This window comes from Protomyctophum parallelum (assembly GCF_964188405.1).
Source record: "Protomyctophum parallelum genome assembly, chromosome: 14".
NCBI classification, from domain to species: domain Eukaryota; kingdom Metazoa; phylum Chordata; class Actinopteri; order Myctophiformes; family Myctophidae; genus Protomyctophum; species Protomyctophum parallelum.
In genome coordinates, this window is record NC_139709.1 from 18,228,549 (window position 1) to 18,248,976 (window position 20,428).

At 43.4% G+C, this 20,428-nt stretch overlaps 1 protein-coding gene across 3 annotated transcripts in view; it reads left to right on the forward strand.

Moving 5' to 3' along the window:
- lig1 (ligase I, DNA, ATP-dependent) overlaps positions 1 to 20,428 on the forward strand; it is an 83,418-nt gene that overhangs the window by 47,742 nt on the left and 15,248 nt on the right. For all 3 annotated transcript variants that reach the window (XM_083781400.1, XM_083781401.1, XM_083781402.1), the window contains 6 exons: positions 2,238 to 2,348; positions 6,279 to 6,350; positions 6,687 to 6,831; positions 7,323 to 7,405; positions 11,790 to 11,942; positions 18,017 to 18,070. In XM_083781400.1, the coding sequence (XP_083637526.1) occupies positions 2,238 to 2,348; positions 6,279 to 6,350; positions 6,687 to 6,831; positions 7,323 to 7,405; positions 11,790 to 11,942; positions 18,017 to 18,070 (618 nt within the window). The remainder of the gene's footprint in view (positions 1 to 2,237; positions 2,349 to 6,278; positions 6,351 to 6,686; positions 6,832 to 7,322; positions 7,406 to 11,789; positions 11,943 to 18,016; positions 18,071 to 20,428) is intronic.

The window sequence follows — 20,428 nt, forward strand, 5'->3', positions numbered from 1 at the left end:
TGTATCTCTGTATCTCTGTCTCTTTCTCACACTCTCTTCTCTTTCAATGTTCAATTCAAAGGGCTTTATTGGCATGAGAAAACATACGTTTACATTGCCAAAGCACAATACAGCAATACAATCAAAACAAAAACTATGTACATTTGAAAGTCAGAATCTTCAATAGATCAATTTCTATGTACCAAGATCACTGAATGCAGGTATAGTGCAGGAATATACACAATGATTAGTCTTTAGGGTGGTTGTGTTCCGTTTAATATCTGCTGTTTGCACATTGTTGTACTTCGGCCAGCAGATATGGGAGTTTTTTGTCATTGGTAGGCATGTAACGATATATCGATTAAGGGGGGGGGGGGGGGGGGGGGGGGTAGTGTGTGATAAGAAATGTCAGCTGTAATCATATTCCATCATATTCACATGATTTTGGAGAGAAATGAGACAGTAGAGGCCTGGAGAGAGGAGCTTTATATGTGTCTGTGACTGTGCCCATGGTCGTTATTGATGCTCATTAATACATCAAGGAAGGCAATTATCTTTGCAATGTAGTTAAATAAAAATTGTGAAAAAAGCTTTGGGGGGAAGATAAATCATAAAAAATAAAAAAAGGTCATTTGTCTGGAAAATCATTGTGTTGAACATATCGTGAAAAATCGTATCGTGACCTCATATCGTGATGCGTATCGTATCGTGAGTTGAGTGTATCGTTACATGCCTAGTCATTGGTCATGTTTTCAAAACCTCCGTGTGTGGTTGTAATCTGTGGGAAGTATGTGTCTCTGATGTCTTGGTACAATGGGCAGATGGTTAGGAAGTGTAGCTCGGTTTCCACTTCATTTTGTGTGCAATGGGTGCATAGTCTGTCTTCTCTCGGGATACAGGTCTGCCTATGAGGGCCTTTCTCGATCACAAGACTGTGCTCACTGAGTCTGTACCTAGTTAAGATTTCTCTTTGTTTTGGGTCGGTCACGGTGCTCAGGTATTCTCAGGTTTTAATTGGGATGTCTATTTTGATGTTTCTTTTGATAGCATAGAATGCCATTCTTGCCTTGTCTCTCAGGTCCTTTACAGCTTGGTTGTAGTTCCCTGTGCTGCTTTGTTAGTGTACATTGATTTTATGATGTCATAGGTTTTCCCCCCAATGCCACTTTCCAACAGTTTGTACATCAGACCCTCATGCCAAATTGAATCGAATGCTTTTTTGAAGTCGACAAAGCAGGATAATAATTAGCTTGTGTTTATGTTTATTTGGTTGTCAATTAGGGTGTAGAGAGTGTAAATGTGGTCTGTTGTGCGATATTTTGGTAGAAAGCCAATTTGTGATTTGCTCAGGACATTGCTTTCTGTGAGGACATTTAGAATTCTGTGGTTGAGGATCACTTCAGTTCATACTTCTCTCTCTCTCACTCACTGTATCTCTCTCTCTCTGTATCTCTGCCTCTCTGTCATATCACTTCATACCTCTATTTCTCACTTCATACCTCTTTCTCACTTAATGCCTCTCTCTCTCCCATAGTTCTGTCTCTTAATCTTCACACGTTTCTTCAGGGCGGCATCTGAAGTTTTTTTCTTTCTTCTACCTGAAAGGAGGCCTTAAAAAAGAACTATCACTTTGTTGTTGGTGACTTCACTATAATGGCCTGCATCTCTCTGTCGTCTTCTTTCTCTCTCCTTCCACTAGACTCTCTCACACTCATTTCTCTTGGTGTCGTTCCTTGTCTCCTCCTCCCCATTTCATCTGCTTATCCAGCCCATCCATCCATCTCTCTCTCTCTCTCTCTCTCTCTCTCTCTCTCTCTGTCTCTCTGTCTCTGTCTCTGTCTCTGTCTGTGTCTCTGTGTCTCTGTGTCTCTGTGTCTCTGTCTCTGTCTCTCTCTCTGTGATGGTGGAAACTAAGTACATTTACTCAATGTAATACTGGCCTACAAGCTCGCTCTCTGTGATGGTGGAAACTAAGTACATTTACTCAATGTAATACTGGCCTACAAGCTCGCAATGCGTCACATCACGAGTCACGACGCATTGTCAGCTTGTAGCTATTTTCAAAGGATTTACATTTGAAAGCTTCAAATGAGACATTCTGCATGAGTACATTTTGGAAGTACATTTTGATGCCAATGCTTTTGTAGTTTTACTAGAGTACATTTTGAATTCCGGACTTTCACTTGTAACAGAGTAGATTCTATATTGGCGTATTGATACTTTTACTGAAGTAAAACAAGTACTTTTTTCTCCGCCAGTTGAAGAAGGACTCTGTGGTGTCCTGTGTGCTGGACACTGAGGCGGTGGCCTGGGACCCCGAGAAGAAACAGATCCTACCCTTCCAGGTCCTCACCACCAGGAAGAGAAAGGTAAGAAACAGATCCTACCCTTCCAGGTCCTCACCACCAGGAAGAGAAAGGTAAGAAACAGATCCTACCCTTCCAGGTCCTCACCGCCAGGAAGAGAAAGGTAAGAAATAGATCCTACCCTTCCAGGTCCTCACCACCAGGAAGAGAAAGGTAAGAAACAGATCCTACCCTTCCAGGTCCTCACCGCCAGGAAGAGAAAGGTAAGAAACAGATCCTACCCTTCCAGGTCCTCACCACCAGGAAGAGAAAGGTAAGAAACAGATCCTACCCTTCCAGGTCCTCACCGCCAGGAAGAGAAAGGTAAGAAACAGATCCTACCCTTCCAGGTCCTCACCACCAGGAAGAGAAAGGTAAGCATGACGAGAGGTTTATCCCATAGATATTTAAAAAGTCAAACCCGTGTGAAGTGAGGGGCGCTAATGTTCCTATGATTAGGTGATGTAATGATGATGTAAATCAAACGGTGTCAAAACAAACATTAAATTATCTTTGTTCTTAATGGGATTTAATGTTTGTGTTAGGGACATTGTTGCCTCCATGTTGCCTTCCGTTGAGATACTGACGGCCCAGAGCCGGAAGAGGCCTTTTATATAATGATGCACCGTGCCTTCCACACTTCCTCCTTACAGTGGAATACAGCCTGTATCTACAGGTGGAGTGACTCTACAGGTCACTCCAATGAACTGCAGCGGCCAATGAGACATCTAGGTTTAAGGAGTTTACTGGGGAGAAATGGGACTGGGAGAAGTATCATCATGATCACTCAAGTATCATGATTTTGAATGCCACGTTTTTCAAATTGATTTTGAAGTTCAGAAACTAAATTTATTTAGATTTTCTTTTATTATTTTTAATCTTTTAATATTTTATTAATTTTTAATGCCAGAAAGACTGACTGGTTTATATCACGATTGTGGTATCGAATCACAAAAATCGTTGAATCGCAGAATCACAATATAATTAAGAATGAAATTATTATAAATCTAATTCAGGTTCAGGTTCAGGTTTATTTGTCATTTGTATAGATACAGAGTATAAATACAATGACATTTATTTTGCTCAGAGCACTCAGTCTTACATACACAGGACATAAACAAACATCTATAGTGCAAGAAAAGACAAAAACAGGAAAAGAAAAGTGCAAGTGAAGTGAAGTGCAATACAGTTCAAGGTCAGCTGTTCAGCAGCCTGACTGCCTGGGGGTAAAAACTGTTACTGAGACGGGTGGTACGAGATTTGATGCTCTGGTAGCGTTTTTTGGAGGGGAGTAGTTTGAACAGGGTATTTGCGGGGTGGCTGGTGTCTTCCATGATGTTATGGGCTTTTTTCATACAGCGAGTGGTGTAGATGTTATGGAGATTGGGTAATTCTGTAGTGCCGATGATTTTAGCTGCTGTTTTAATGGTCCTCTGCAACCTCTTGCAATCCTGAGCGGTCGTGTTACCGTACCACACTGTGATACAGCCAGTTAAGACACTTTCAATTATACAGCGATAAAAGTTCACTAGTCCTTTTGTACTTGAGCCAAATTTTTTAAGGCGCCTCAGAAATTGGCACACTAGGTATCGATATCGTATCAAATCTCGGGGTAGGTGAATTGTCCCACCCCTAAGGCAGTGTGCTTCACTTCCTCCACACAGCTGATTCATATCACTTAACAAGAACCATGTAATCCAGAGATTCAGCCTTATAGGGTTGTTTCTAAAGTGTAGCAGTTAACAGTAGTTATTTACTTGTGCTTGCTTCCTAATGTTGCTTAAACCAGTGGTTCACACATTTATTATAATTTATTATTATTATTCTGCAGAGGTAAGCCTCGACTATAGACCAGTATCTGATTCCAAATGATTTGAGCTTCTAACACCTCCAACACTCTCTCTGGTGGGTTTATAACTGGCGATGTGATGTCAGTGTCATTCTGCCAAATTAGGTGCTTTCATGCTGGGCGTTGTTTCCTTTGTAAGTTATATTATTATCAAAATTGTAGTGATTTGCCAGTTATTTGCATGGGGACCCACTTCCTCTATCCTCATGGCCCACCAAGCTCACAACGCAAGCTGACGGATCAGCTACTTTAGGTCCTGCAAGATTAGTTTTTCTCTAGGATTTCCCTTTTTATTTTTCTTCTTTTTATTTTAGTGCCTCTGCATCACGCCTACACAGTAACACATTAAGTGTTGTAAGTGTTAACAAAACCTCTCGGGTCTAGTCTCAGAATTGAATTAACACTTGCATTCCGTTAGGTACTTTTAATTGTATTATTACTTTTATGTTTGGAGAGGTTAGGTGAGACACCAGGACGCATTAATTTACACATGGGTGTCGCAATCTGTCCCATGCTGAAGATATCAGATCAACAAGGTTGCGGCTGCTATATTGGGCGCGTGACAAGCCGCTGTTGTCAGACAAAGTTTTAAATCAGGCTCACGCTGGGAGGAGTAGATGTTTGTTCAGTTCATATTGCTTCTGAAGGTTTCTTTTATACCTCTGAACTTGTCTTAGTTTCAAAGGTCTCAAATAAAGCAATGCATGGCACTCTTCCAAAAAAGGTTAAAAAGCTTGTAAAATAAATGCATTGCCTTTTATGGTGTTTATATAATGCTTTTCTTTCCTGTGAAATAAAAATAAACTTGGGACAAGAAAAGGTAGTTCATCAGTGGAACATTTTAACAAACGAGCCAACATGTGTGGCTCTCATAAGGACTTCTCCAGGGCATCGCATATTTTGAAGAAGTCTTTTATATTTATAAAGCTTTTCATCCTTTTTGAAGAGTTAACTCGGTTTTGTGGAGCATTGTTTGTGGAGCATTTCCCTTTTTTCTCCTTTTCTTTTTGACCAAAGAGCACTATCCTCCAACTTCAGCTTCACTAGACCAGGGGTTCTCAACCTGGGGGTCGAGACCTCTCGGGGGGTCGCCAAATTATTTTGGGGGGGTCCCCAGATTATAAAATAAAAATAAAAAAAAATTGGGGGGTTTGATTTGCAACTGAATGGCTGGAAAATAAGAGTTTATAGTACACAACATAGTAAATGCATAAACTTTTCTTAATGATTATTTTTCAGTATTTATTTATGATGTATGGGGGGTGTTCCAGTTTGTTTTTGTGTTTGTTGCGAACCCACACACACACACGTCCCACTCATTTTTTTTTTTTTTTTTTTTTTTTTTTTTTTTTTTTTTTGCGGCTTACGCCTTTTATTGATTTTTGAAGGGACAGACAGTAGGCTGACAGGAAACGGGAGAGAGATGGGGGGATGACATGCAGTAAAGGCCGTGTCCGGTCCGGGAGTCGAACTCGCGGCACACTGCGACTGGATTACCAGTCCGGTGCCCAGACCGTTACGCTACGGCCTGGGCCGTCCCACTCATTTCTAACTGCTATTCTACCCGCTTTTGATGCGCCGTCTGCACAACGCGCACAAAGCGGGATAAATGTGTGAAGAGGAACAATATGTGGGCTATAGAAGGGCAGGCGGGGTGTGGGGGGTTGAAGATGAATGGTTGTAAATCAAAGCAGGGTTTTATTTATTTTGCGTACCAATTCCCACCCAAGGTTGTTTGTGAATTAAACGCACACATTTGCATATGGTCTCTTGTCGGGTGGAAACCTCATACTGCGTGTCCAAAACTGTTCCTTTTCACAATACACATTCAAAAGCCGTAAAGATCGACAAGCATTTTGATGCTTTTGTGTGACGCTGTAGTATGATGAAGTAGGGCGTTCATTTACGGGAAAAACAAAGTTTGAATTTGGTCTAGAGATGAGATGTGCAGCAACAGCAACGGTATTATTGCAAAAGGGAGATACTTGCGTGTGCGACTGTGCACTTTTAACAGGCAAACGTGTGTGTGTGATGTGTTATCCTGTGCATTTCAATGCGTGTGGCTGTGCGTGCACTCACATGCACATCTCTCTCTGTCCCCACAGGACGTGGACGCCTCGGAGATCAAAGTCCAAGTGTGCGTGTACGCCTTCGACGTGCTCTATCTCAACGGAGAGGTGAGAGAGCTCTCTCCCTTCTGGCAGCCGTGAAAATGTTACCACGCCAATTACACCTGCTGACGTGCCCCAGCTGTGTGTGTGTGTTTATGGGCTAGCTTGCCCACTTCTCTCCCTGCCTTGATACTAAACAACACACGTGAATGCCAATGAAGCCACGACTCACAGCCCCTAACTAGATAACGATTATGACGGCCATTGTCATTCCAGAGAAAGGGAGGGGTGTGTTCATAATGATTGCAGTGCTCCAAGCTATGACTAGGAAATGATTGTGATGATGATATGCAATCTTGTGTGTGTGTGTGTGTGTGTGTGTGTGTGTGTGTGTGCGTGCAGTCACTGGTGCGTGAGCCTCTGTCGCGGCGCAGGGCTCTGCTCAGAGAGAGCTTCAACGAGGTGGAAGGAGAGTTTGTATTCGCCCGCTATATCGACTCAGACAACACAGACGCCATCGGCGAGTTCCTGGAGCAATCTGTACGAGGTGTGTGTGTGTGTGTGTGTGTGTGTGTGTGTGTTTCACAGATCTGTGTGTGTGTTTCACAGATCTGTGTGTGTGTTTCACATTTGTCATTTATGTATGTGCCCCGAATTTGTCTGGGAGTTGTGAACCTTTGTGTGTGTGCGTGTGACAAAATTGAGTACTTGGTCCTTTGCCTGCTTGTATAATTTGATGTGAGCAATTAATAATAAATTAGATTTATATATAGGTTTGATACAAATATTTGTTTGTGCTACAGTTCAGGAAAAAAAAATGCTTCATCTAAAAAGCTTTAGTTTGTTCAGTTTGCTGCCAGATAGGCAGGGGGGTGTGTGTGTGTGTGTGTGTGTCAGTCAAAAATGTCCCAACGTGTATCATGAAAGATAATCTCTTTTCCTCTGCTTCACCAAGGGTCATGTTTTTCTGCTTAACATCAATGTGTGTGTGTGTGTGTGTGTGTGTGTGTGTGTGTGTGTGTGTGTGTGTGTGTGTAGACTCGTGTGAAGGCCTGATGGTTAAGACCCTGGAGAAGGACGCCACCTATGAAATTGCCAAGCGGTCTCACAACTGGCTCAAGGTGAGAGGGGTCATGCCTGTGCCAACGGCAATATTCCACATCACACTCCTTTAAGCATCGCACACGCCTACATGCGCGCGTGGCCAAGCATACACAAACACTCTCCCCCAACAATCAACACTCAACTAAACATGCATGCACGCACAAACACACATGCGAGGCCTTGACTATGGCATTGACTTACAAAGTAAAATCACACCTGTGTGAAGTGAGTGGTGCAACTCCGTGTGGGGGTTCCCGGAACTTCCAGAACCACAGGAACGAGCCCAGGGTGCCGGCCCGGTTCCGGCGAGCCGTCCCTTGTCCGAAACAGTCGAGAAATGAGTTACCGTGTGGGGGTCCCCGGGGTGTCTCTGGAACATCCAGACCCCCAGGAACGGGGCCATCATATGTGACTACATTTGACTGAGGCACTGCCATTGGATTCTTTTGAATTTTCGTTTTTTCATGTCATAAGAAAGCAGGGAATCATAGCTTCGAATTTACATATTGGTTGTTCAGTTTGACCCACCAGTTTTGGAGATATGGCTTATAGAGTAATGGCTTGCAGAAAACAGCGAGTTGAGAAAACCGGCTTCTGCGGTCTCTAACATTACACCTAGCTACGTGTTTAAACATTTATTTCATATTTACGTCGATTTCAGCTCTGATACTTATTGCAGACATGCTCTAGTATGTGTCTGCCTGTGCTATAAACACATTTAGGTGAAAAGCTGGAATTTGCACAATGGCAGGCTCTCAGTCAAATCTGGTCACATATATACTGTGTGTCTGTGTGTATTAGCACACAGTATTAACTCACTCAGTGCCACAGGACGCCTTTGGACGCCTCCCCTTTAACAGTGACACTTGAAAACCAACCAAACGCTATTTTCGTGCTCTGACACAGCCTGTGTGTGAGTGTGTGTGGCTGCACATCAGTGACACTTGGTGATGAAAACCAACCAAACGCTATTTTCGTGCTCGGACACAGCAGTGGTTGCACCACTCAAAAATGTGGAGATAAGAGTTTTGTGCCCGACAGCAACAATATCAACAATGGGCGTCTGGTTATTCATTAGATGGTGTATGGCAGGATATCACAGATGTCTCTTGGGACATAATACACAAGGACACATCACAGGACCTTAGGAAGGTGTGTGATGCTGAACTGCATGCCCAACAAATTGGCAATGCCGCCGGCAGCAGCAAGGAGTTGAAGTCAGATCCTCAATAGTAGGTACAGTACAGTAGTCCACCTCTCTCTGGTTTCAACTTGATGTTTTTTCAGTGAACTAGCTTGTGTTTTCTCCAGACATCATTATATGGCTGAATAGAGAGAACATCTCCGGTATCTCCATGCCTCACAGCTCTAACAGGCAAAGGGGGGTGGGTTATTTTTTTCTTTTTTCCAAGGGCTACAAGGGGCCGCCAGTTGAATACCCCTGGTTTAAAGCCTTTTATTATATGCAAGGTGCAGCAGACGACTAACTTTTCAATATTACGTCTTCATCAGAAACGGAGTCGGAGGAGTTTGTGTCCCATCTGATGTGGATGGAATACTGAAATGTTAGTCTGCATCTGCCATTAAAAGAAATGCTTTTAACTGCCCGTCTGCTCCAGTAGTTTTTCTACTGGATGTGTGACAGTGAATCTGTTTTCTGAAAACTGTTCACTTTCTTCCACCATGCCGATTTAGCCATTTAACTCATTAAAATCGGGATATTTAGATTGTAGTGTTGTAGGCTATTCAAAGATCTACAAGCTCATAGTGCCGTGCTGCGAGCTTGTACATCTGCTACTTTTGAAAAATTGAAAGATCACGGACAAGACGAATCTTATCTTCTGGGCGGTCCCTGGCACAAAACAAAATAGCAATTTGCAATCTGCTGGTGCACCTGGCTCTTACATTGAATGAGGAAACGACACTGGTTGGTTTAATTAATTCATTGGTGTACGCCCCAAACACACCCACCACTAATTCAGAGACTAAATACGACCCCTTTTGGCCCAGATTATGCAGCTGGATTGCCAGAGGTAATTAGGCCTTTTGCTGCGGCTGCCCCGAGGCTCTGGAATATCCTGCCGCTTATACACATCCTCCCACTTTTTAAATCATTACTGAAGACATTTTTTCTTTTCTCTGGCCTTTTGAGCACAGCTGAAACCGGCACCCCAAGACCACCACCTCGCTGTTTTTCTGGCGTGTTTATTTTAATTTGTTGTATTTTAAATGTGCTGTAGTATGTACGACAAGCCGCTTTCTTACCATAATCTGATGGTTATATCCAAGAACGAGTGGTAGAGGTGAAAGATTACATAACTTCATCCCCAGCCCACCGCCACTCCGACCGTACGCTATGGGTTTACCGGCAGATCGGTCAGAGCTGCGGTGGGCTCGGCAGGGAGTCATGTTATTTTTAATGTACCATAAATAAATATTGAGTTGAGTTGATCGTTTTAACTGGCAGAAGTTGGACTCAGAGCATGCACCGTAGATCCTTTTAAATGGGGCCCACAGTAGTGTTGCGCACCGGTGAACAACACGGACTTGCATGTAAAACACGCACGAGCGCACGCAAGCGGTGCCGGTGGGAAAAATCATTTCCCTTTTCCCTAAAGTGTGACAGGATCACAGCGAGTTTTGAGAATCTCATCAGGCGCTCATGTTACTTTCCAGGCGTGCCGAACAACAATAGCTACCTTCAGAGTGGTTGAATGCCTGACATGTTGTCTACAGGAGTGGAGACAAAGTCATGAAATGGAGCCAAATTTGAGCAGCAATTGGAAAGAAGCTGGTAGCAATCTGTCACGATTTCCACCCGTTTTGTCTCTCTCTCTAGATCTAACACACAGTCATATACCAGATCTCACGCCGTTTGACACAAACAAGTACACACACACACACACACACACACACACACACACACACACACACACACACGTTTGTATTACTGTACTTGTGAGGACATCATGTCTTTGCACTTTTTTAAAGGGTAAAACCACTTTTTTTGAGGTTTGGGTTGTGTAGTTACTTTGCCATGATGCAACTCCAAATGTGGACAAGAAATAAAAAATAAAAAACAGGAAGATAACATTTTTATGAAAAAATAAAACTACCGGTACATGAGTTTTGGTGATGCTCTATATTGTCTGAATCAACATTGTTTGTGTTTGTGTTTACGTACTAAAAGAGTGACTTTGAGAGCTGTTTTAGCTACAATGTAAGTCAATGAGGAGCATATTTTGAATTATCAATTTCTAATCACTGGAGCAGTTATTTTTTATTTCTTGTCCACATTTGGAGTTGCATCATGGCAAAGTAACTACACAACCCAAACCTCAAAAAAGTGGTCTTACCCTTTAATGCTATATATGGAGTGTGTCTTGAGTGTACAGGGTTTGATGAGGTCAGATCAACATATGGAATGTCAGAACAGGTCAGCTCCATATATGGACATCTAAGGGTGGTAGCGGGGGCGGTGTCTTGAGTGTACAGAGTTTGATGAGGTCTGGCCATATATGGAACGTGTCTTGAGTGTACAGGGTTAGATCAGGTCAGATCAACATAATATGGAATGTCATAACGGGTCCAGAGATCTAATGGTGGCAGCGGGGACAGTGTCTTGAGTGTACAGGGTTTGATGAGGGCCCAGGTTTCAGGCCTGTTGAGAACTGCCGAGCACGGCTGCACTGATTACTTTGGGGCGGGCCAGTCTAGAGTTTGAATGGACAGGTATCAGTCAAAAGGGAGACATCGAAGAGGAAGGATGGGTGGGGAGGGATCAACATATGGAATGTCAGAACAGGTCAGCTCCATATATGGAGATCTAAGGGTTTGAGGTCAGATGTAGAATTGCTGGCCGGCTCCATATATGCAGATCTAGGTGATGATCCAGTCTTCTCCATGTATGGCTATCCAGGGTTTGATGAGGTCAGTGTTGTAACTCTTTAAAGACATCTTTTAAACCTATTAAAACAGGAACAAGGAAACATTTCGCGCTGCAATTCTTTTTTTTGGGGCGGATATAAATGGCATTAAATGGGGGTCAGTAGCCTATGCATGTCAAACTGGGCATCCTTTTCAAATAGGGTCTTGCCCTGAAAATGAATTTTGAATGAATTTTCAGGGCAAGACCTCGACCTCGCGCGTGCGGACTCGGCCCCCAGCCTGGTACCCTAGTCAAAATATGGCCCTTGAGGAAAATTAATTGGGGAACCCTGATATAGTAATACATACATGAGTCTACATGTATTTGCATGCACACTCTCACTCTATGCCTCTGACACACACACACACACACTAACCTGAGATGTCCTTCCCGGTCTCTCACCAACTCCCTCGTAATCTCTTTCCGTCTGTCTCACCCCCCTCCCTCCCTCCCTCTGTGTGTGTGTCATCCAGTTGAAGAAGGACTACCTGGAGGGCGTGGGGGACACCATGGACCTGTGTGTGATCGGAGCCTACCTGGGGAAGGGCAGGAGGACGGGGACCTACGGAGGCTTCCTACTGGCCTGCTATGACGAGGACAACGAAGAGTTCCAGTCCATCTGCAAGGTGTGTGTGCTTGTCTGCATTATATTAGGTGTGTGTGTGTGTGTGTGTGTGTGTCCATTTCAACTCTGCAGCCCTGTAATTGGGAAAAACACATTGCTACGTATATGTCAATCTGCGATTTCCGCTGTTTTCGTACAAAGTTTTAAAGTATCAGGCTCAAGGGGTTATGCTTGTCTGTGTGCGAGAGCTAGAATCGCCTCAAAATGTGTATCTATATATCTGCTGTTGGATGGAAACCTCATTTGTCCAAAACTGTTACTTTTCAGGATTCAAATTAAAAAACGTGTCGCCTCGCGCCATCTGCTTCTTTTGTGTGAAGCTGTAATGTGATCAAGTAGGACACTAATTTACGAGGAAAAAAAACACAAAAAGTTACAATATGGAAATGGGTTCTGCCCGACAGCGACTATATATACAAGCGTAACTTTGGGTGCATGTCTATGAATACATACCCTTTAGCGTTCAGTAAAGCTTTGTCTTCAGGGTGCCTGGTTTTGCAATTACACAAGAGAGGAGTGTGAACAGCATTGATAAGACTTCAATCATCCTCTCCATCGTCCATTTCTTCCCCTTTCTGTTTGAACCTGGACGAAGTTTTGCTGAGTGTGCACATTCTCTCTCATTTCCACCTGGATGCTGCCCAGTGAATCCAGTCTGCTGCCGTTGGCTGTGGAGGAGCTTACTGGAGCCATCGGGGTTAAGGCTGCTGCAATCCGTTTGCTTTACTGTACTGAATACGTTATTTTAAACTGAAAGACTCTGATGTGAGTTCTAAATAATCCACCACAACGGCCACCGGACCCCGCTAGCTTTTTTTCCTTTTACTATTTTACTGCAACTTTTCTACTTTGCATCCCGGCTAGGAAATTAATCTTACTTACATAGGCGGTAGTTTCAGTCGGTTTCACAGCAGGCTGTTATGTTTTATTTATTTATCTATCTGAGCCTTCATTGTTACGTTTGTACACCTTTTGTGCTAAGGACGTGTATAGGCATCTTTAGGTCCTTTTAATGATGTAAAACGGGATCGCTGTAATCACTTTTTTTTAATTTATTTTTTGCTTGGCCATGCCTTCTTCAGCACTCCTAGACACTGCCATTCACTTCCTTGTTTACGGCCCGACTGAACTGTCTCTTCTCTCTAAATCTACGGTGCGCTCCATGGTTTTGATCACAAGTAAGACGCGCAAACGCGGGAAGCGAACGCAGTGTGTTTGTGGTTGTTTGTGTGTGTGTGTGTGTGTGTGTGTGCTACAGCTGCGCCCTCTGGTGTGTGTGTGTGTGTGTGTGTGTGTGCTACAGCTGCGCCCTCTGGTGTGTGTGTGTGTGTGTGTGTGTGTGTGTGTGTGTGCTACAGCTGCGCCCTCTGGTGGCGGGCTGGTGGTGTCACAGCGGGACAGACAGACACACACACACACAGACATGATCTGCAGGGTCTCATAGTTCACTGCGTTCGCAAAAACGGCAATTATTCCTAATTTCTGACATAACCAAGCATCTCGTTTGGAATATAAACGCTTCTAAAGAGAGAGGAGATGTGACAGCGCGAGGTAGTAACTGAAGATTATGACTCCCGGGTTTGGGGGGTATTGGATCAGGGTAAAAATATCTGCTCAATCTGCTTGGCACTATATCGGCATTATTTTGAAAAATTCCAGCGCATTCAAGGTGTTAAAAAAAATCATCTATGTGTTTTGGATTAGACACACACTGCATGAGAAGAAGGGATAAAGATAGGATCACAATGAAAGAAAGAGTAATTGACATGCATCACACATATCTCGGCAAAATCTTTAGGATTAAAAAACGTGACAGACCAAAAAGAAAGCTCACAACTTTAAGATCTCAGCCTCCTCGCTTCCAAATAGAAAGTAGTTGTAAAGTTTGTCAAGTAAAATTCCAATTTTTCGGGCCACGGGCGGGTCCACAATGTATGCCAATTAGTCGGGCAAACATTAAACGCCATTAACAATAAAAGACAATGTGACGTAAACGGGCTAGCGGCCCTCAAAAACCAGCAGGGCCCAGTTAGGACGGGGCCTTAGTTTCCAGGCCCGTTCATGAGAACTTTAATTGCAATCCACATGGGAACGGAGTAGCTCCAATGTGGATCTGGGACTTCATGTGGCCATCCTGTGACATATCGTTGTTGTCGGGCAGAAACGTCTATCTACATATTTTAAAGGGGTTCTGTAAATGAATGCCCTACGACGTGATCATACTACAGCGTCTTACAAAAGCTAGTAGCAGATCTGCAAGCTCAAGCTTGTCGATCTGCTAGTTTTGATACTTTTGAATTTGAAGCCTGAAAAGTCACAGTTTTGGACATTTGAGGTTTCACCCGACAGAGACTGTCCAAATTTGTGGAAGCTATCTGTTCAGTCAGAGCCCCTTGACTTCCATTATAAAATGAAAGTTACATATCTCAAAAAGTATGAAACGTGTTCATCTGGTCCAGTGGTTGCGAGATTAAATCCAGACAGACAGACGGACACACACACACACCCACACACACTTTCATAGACAGCCAGTCTCCTGCAGAGTCATGCTGTAAAAAGAAAAAAGCACTGCCAAGGCTGTCTACCTCGCAGGTTCCTGCCTGGCCCTAGGCCTCGGTAATCTTGCACAGGAAGAATCGCCAAGGTTTTATTTGTTACGACTGGTAAAGGTACAAGGCAAGCATCAGCTCAATGCAAGTATGTGAGGTTGAGGTCTACCGAACAACAGCATGACTATAACAATCTTATCTATAAATGCACCACATCTCTAATATATAAGAATAAAAGGACACAGACACAGATACAGAAATCTCCATATATGGTCATAAAAGGGACACAGACAAATGGGTGGAACAGGTATATTGCATAGCCAGGTGGGGCATGGATCTCCAACTTCCATTGTTACCGACTCAGTGCTCTACAGCCGGGCACCGGTCTAGTTTAAAAAAATCACACCCGTGTGAAGTGAGGAGTAATAATATATTAAAGGTATATTCAGTGATTTCACTCAAAAAACCTTAGGTTTCGTTTTTGGCAAAAATATTTCTCCCGTTTTTTGTCCGGAACGGAAGGGGGGGCTTACAGAGTAAAAGTGGCCATATCTGCATGGCACCCCGAGCTGTTATTTTGAAAGAAATCCCAGCGCTGATTGTGTTAACAATAAAGAGACAATATGACGTAATGAGGGACAATATGACGTAATGAGGGACAATATGACGTAAATCTTCCCTTCATTGTCAATGGCTTTTTTAAAACAAACATTGAACTAAAAACAAACATTAAACCTGTATAGGAGGGGCTAGCACCCCTCAAAACTACGAGAAAAGAAGAAACCTTGCCAATAAAACATGTAACAGTTACCTTGTATTGTACTGTAGCAGTAGTGGTAATATCAACATAATATTAAAAAGAGAAAAAATGCAAATAACGCATGACTGTTCAACATAACGTTAAAAATAAGGCATGACCATGTGTACCAATACCTTGAATTATATACATTGTGTGATGATGGGTTAATACTATAGCAATGACTATAGTTCCTAGTGGTAACCCACTTTATTTTCCTATTCTGTTAGTTTTCTTTTCCTTGTTTGTTTGTGTTTTCTCCTCTCGCTCTCGCTCTCTCTCTCCTCTCTCGCTCTCTCTCACTCATTTCGCCTACTGTCCACGTCCTTGTCCACGGCTGAGCCGGCCCGGCAGGTATCCAGCAGGGGCGTAAGGGCTCTCCCTCCCTACGGTACCCTCTGCTGAACGTAGGACTGGCAGGTCTCGTTTCCATGCCAGACAGTGATGCAACCGGCTGCCAGGAAGCTCTGGCTGCTGTAGCAGCACAGTGGAAGGGCATTTCAGTGACACCTTGAATGTACTTAGCTGTCTAAAGGTATCCTCGCCTTCTTTGGCACAGACCATGTGCATTCTCCAGGTCAGGTCCTCCGTGATGTGCACACCCAGCTACTTGAGGCTGCTCACTCTCTCACTGCACCGCTGCCCCCTCAATCCAGAGTGGCACCGGCACTTTGAAGCCCACCATCATTTCCTACGTCTTATTCTCCAATCTTCAAGTAAATGCACTTTACTTTGACTTTCTTGGCACCGCTGCAACAGATTTTCCACCTACAGTAGGTAGTGTAGGGTCTCTCGTCATGGTTTGAGATTTGAAGGCCCACCACAGCACGAATACTGGACAACTCACCCTGGTGCTTGCCCGTTTTTCCTCCCGGAACTTTCACCAGTGAGCGGGATAACTTTGTAATAATTATGCTATTGGCTGTTTGTATTCTTTTTGGAAAAATATAAAAAGGAAAGGCTATATTATTTTACTTATATTGACCCTATAAACAATTTAGTATTATTTAGTATATGTAAGGTTTTGCCCACTCAAATGGTACCTCGTCAGATAATCCCCACATATCCTAGAACAACTTCTGTGAACAGACTTCACTGTAGTAGCTTTTCATAAATTATATTTGTACTTAGGCTGTCTGCTGTCATGAAAGTTTATAGTTAGAGAAATTCAAAGTCCAGCCGTCTGCTGTCCAGCCTCTCCCACCCCTCCCAAAATTCTGGGAGGAAAACAGAAACGGGCTGAGTTGTCTTGTTACCCACAGCACTGTGTTGTCAGCAAACATGACATTGATTTTGGAGCCGTTTGTGGCCATACAGTCATCATGGGTGTACTGTAAGTAGCAGAAGACTCTGAGAGAGTGTGTGTGTGTGTGTGTGTGTGGGTTGAGCAAGTTTGAGGTGTGACTGCCCACCCCACTACCTGTGGTCTGGCTCAGTTAGGAAGTCCATGACCCAGGCATTTAAAGCCGGGTTCAGACCCAGATCGTTTGCTAGCCAGCCTGGTCAGTGCTATGGCGTTGAAGGCCAAGCCATTAACAGCCTGGAGTTAACCTCACCTTGTTGTTTTGATGTTTGACGGTTACGTGCGGTACCTGGCTGGGAGACGGCTTCATCAGACAGTGTTATTGCAGCATCGTCCACAAGAACACAGTTCTGCTCATCTCCTCCCGATTCGGGTTTAACCAGGCTTTCCACACAGCCTGTAGAGTCTACAGGCTGTGTGGAAAGCCTGGTTAAACCCGAATCGGGTAGACGGCCGCTGCACTAAATGGACTCGCACAAAGTCGATTCAAATAATTGGATTAAGCCGAAATGAGCTGAAAACCTTTCACTCCTAGCAATCCAAAAATCCACGTTCAGAAATCCGACATGATCTGCCGGGCATCGGAGTGCTCAGCAGCTGTGTCTGCTTGTCATCTTGGAAGAAAAACTACCGACCACAAGTGAACGCTTACCGCTCCCCAATGGTTTGATTATTTCTCTTTTGCTTCGTGTCAAGGAAAAGATCATTGTTTTCCGATGTTTATAACAGCACAGCTGAGCTTACTCAGAAAGAATATCCATTCTATATACCAATAAGTCAGTTCATAACCCAGGCTTTTATTTAAACCAGAATGAATTTTACCTAACCTTAATTAAAATGAGGCCATCGAGTAAGATGTAAATGGGAATCATTAATTTGATCTCGCACCAGAAGAGTGTGTTCTCAGCACCAACTCTAGGGTGCAGAGAAAGAGTGAGGGAGAGAGAGGTCTGTGGTCTTTAAATGGTGTTTATGGCATATGATGTTATTTTATTACTTTATAATGTGTACGTATGTGTTTTGCCCTGTTATGGACATAACTTCTTCTGTTTGAAATGCCAGTGTTGTGTTTGGAACCACACACACACATGCACTATGAGCTCAGTCTCCGGTCTGTGTGAGGTAGGAAAGGAAGGCCGCTATTTCCTTCCTAAATCGTCTGTCGGGTTGAAATGTGCAAAACTGTCACTTTTCAGGATTCAAATTAAAAAAGGCAAAAGCAGCAGCAGATCGACATGCCCGAAGCGCGTGCAGATCTTCTGCACATGTGGTCTCGGTGGGCGGCGGCCTTTGAGAGGTGACACAGCCCCTGCAGGTGAAACACAGACAAGGAGTTTGCCAAATGCCTGCCATCTTCACCGTTAGGGGGGGGGGGGGGTGTGCGTGTGCGTGCAATGTGACTTATCTATTTTTTCTGTCTTTTGCAGATTGGGACTGGCTTCAAGGATGAAGATCTGGAGCAGCATTATAACTTCTTAAAGGTAATTTCTTTTAAAAGAGCGTTCTGTTTAACAAAATGAAGAACACTATTTTCTTTCTTACTGCTATCCGGACTTGGTAATTACCTAAACTAGCACAACATATATACAACCAAATTCAAGTAGCGTAATTATTGTTATATTGGGTTTCATTCCCTCATCAGTTAAATTAACATTGATTTTACAATATAAATTGGGGGTCCCAGAGATAGAAATGCCATTAAATGGGGGTCCTTGAAATTAAACGGGTCGAGAATCACCGCTAGAGCCTTAAAGATCTTCTTATGGGTGTCCCTGGCATATATTTTCAAATGGGGGTCCACAGGCTAATTAGCGTCAATGTGGGGGTCCATGACATGAAAAGGTTTTGGAAGCACTGCTCCAGGTGAATATGCACTTAGCTACCTAGCTTCTGAACAGTGGTGTATACATGGCTTTACCTAGCTTCTGAACAGTGGTGTGTACATGGCTTTACCTAGCTTCTGAACAGTGGTGTGTACATGTTTTTACCTAGCTTCTGAACAGTGGTGTATACATGGCTTTACCTAGCTTCTGAACAGTGGTGTATACATGGCTTTACCTAGCTTCTGAACAGTGGTGTGTACATGTTTTTACCTAGCTTCTGAACAGTGGTGTATACATGGCTTTACCTAGCTTCTGAACAGTGGTTTGTACATGGCTTTACCTAGCTTCTGAACAGTGGTGTATACATGGCTTTACCTAGCTTCTGAACAGTGGTGTGTACATGGCTTTACCTAGCTTCTGAACAGTGGTGTATACATGGCTTTACCTAGCTTCTGAACAGTGGTGTATACATGGCTTTACCTAGCTTCTGAACAGTGGTGTATACATGGCTTTACCTAGCTTCTGAACAGTGGTGTATACATGGCTTTACCTAGCTTCTGAACAGTGGTGTATACATGGCTTTACCTAGCTTCTGAACAGTGGTGTGTACATGGCTTTACCTAGCTTCTGAACAGTGGTTTGTACATTGCTTTACCTAGCTTCTGAACAGTGGTTTGTACATGGCTTTACCTAGCTTCTGAACAGTGGTGTGTACATGGCTTTACCTAGCTTCTGAACAGTGGTGTATACATGGCTTTACCTAGCTTCTGAACAGTGGTGTATACATGGCTTTACCTAGCTTCTGAACAGTGGTGTGTACATGTTTTTACCTAGCTTCTGAACAGTGGTGTATACATGGCTTTACCTAGCTTCTGAACAGTGGTTTGTACATGGCTTTACCTAGCTTCTGAACAGTGGTGTATACATGGCTTTACCTAGCTTCTGAACAGTGGTGTGTACATGGCTTTACCTAGCTTCTGAACAGTGGTGTATACATGGCTTTACCTAGCTTCTGAACAGTGGTGTATACATGGCTTTACCTAGCTTCTGAACAGTGGTGTATACATGGCTTTACCTAGCTTCTGAACAGTGGTGTATACATGGCTTTACCTAGCTTCTGAACAGTGGTGTATACATGGCTTTACCTAGCTTCTGAACAGTGGTGTGTACATGGCTTTACCTAGCTTCTGAACAGTGGTTTGTACATTGCTTTACCTAGCTTCTGAACAGTGGTTTGTACATGGCTTTACCTAGCTTCTGAACAGTGGTGTATACATGGCTTTACCTAGCTTCTGAACAGTGGTGTATACAGTATATGGCTTTACCTAGCTTCTGAACGCTGGTGTATACGTGGCTTTACACCAGTGTTGCACGCCACCTCTACAGATGTGCTGTTTTGGGTGCTCAACATGGCACACAACCACGTATTATGATCAGGCATTATGCTGCCCGGAAGATAAGAGAAAAACTCATTATCAGACATCATCACTCGACGTATCATGATTGTCCAATAATCTTTTTGTGAGCATGTCAGATGTGCTTTGACAACACAGAGTAATGAGCATGAGTTAACATTTGAGTATTTATTTATTTATTTAAATGTGCGTGTGTGACTGTGTGTGTGTTTTTATTTATTTTTATGAATCCCATCAAAAACACGGGGGAGACCGTTAAGTCCTGCACAAGCTGACGTATCCAATCAACAGCAAAGTAATAGAGCAGGAGCGCCTCTGTGACATGGGCTGATGGATTTGCTCTCGTTCAGTTTTACGTGCGAAGACATTCCCAAAAAAACAAAACACAACTCAAAACTGCCGTTTGAATGATTTAACACCTGGGCTCTCAGAAGAACAAAGGCTCCATGTGTGAGCAGAGGCTCATTATACTACTGCACCGTTGTCTATTAGCCCCCAAATAGAGCGTCGCAGTACCGCCTCCTGTCATGATGACGACAGGCCCAGGAAATAATTCCCTATTAATTTTCCCCATAGACTTTTCAAAAAGTATTTATTTAAA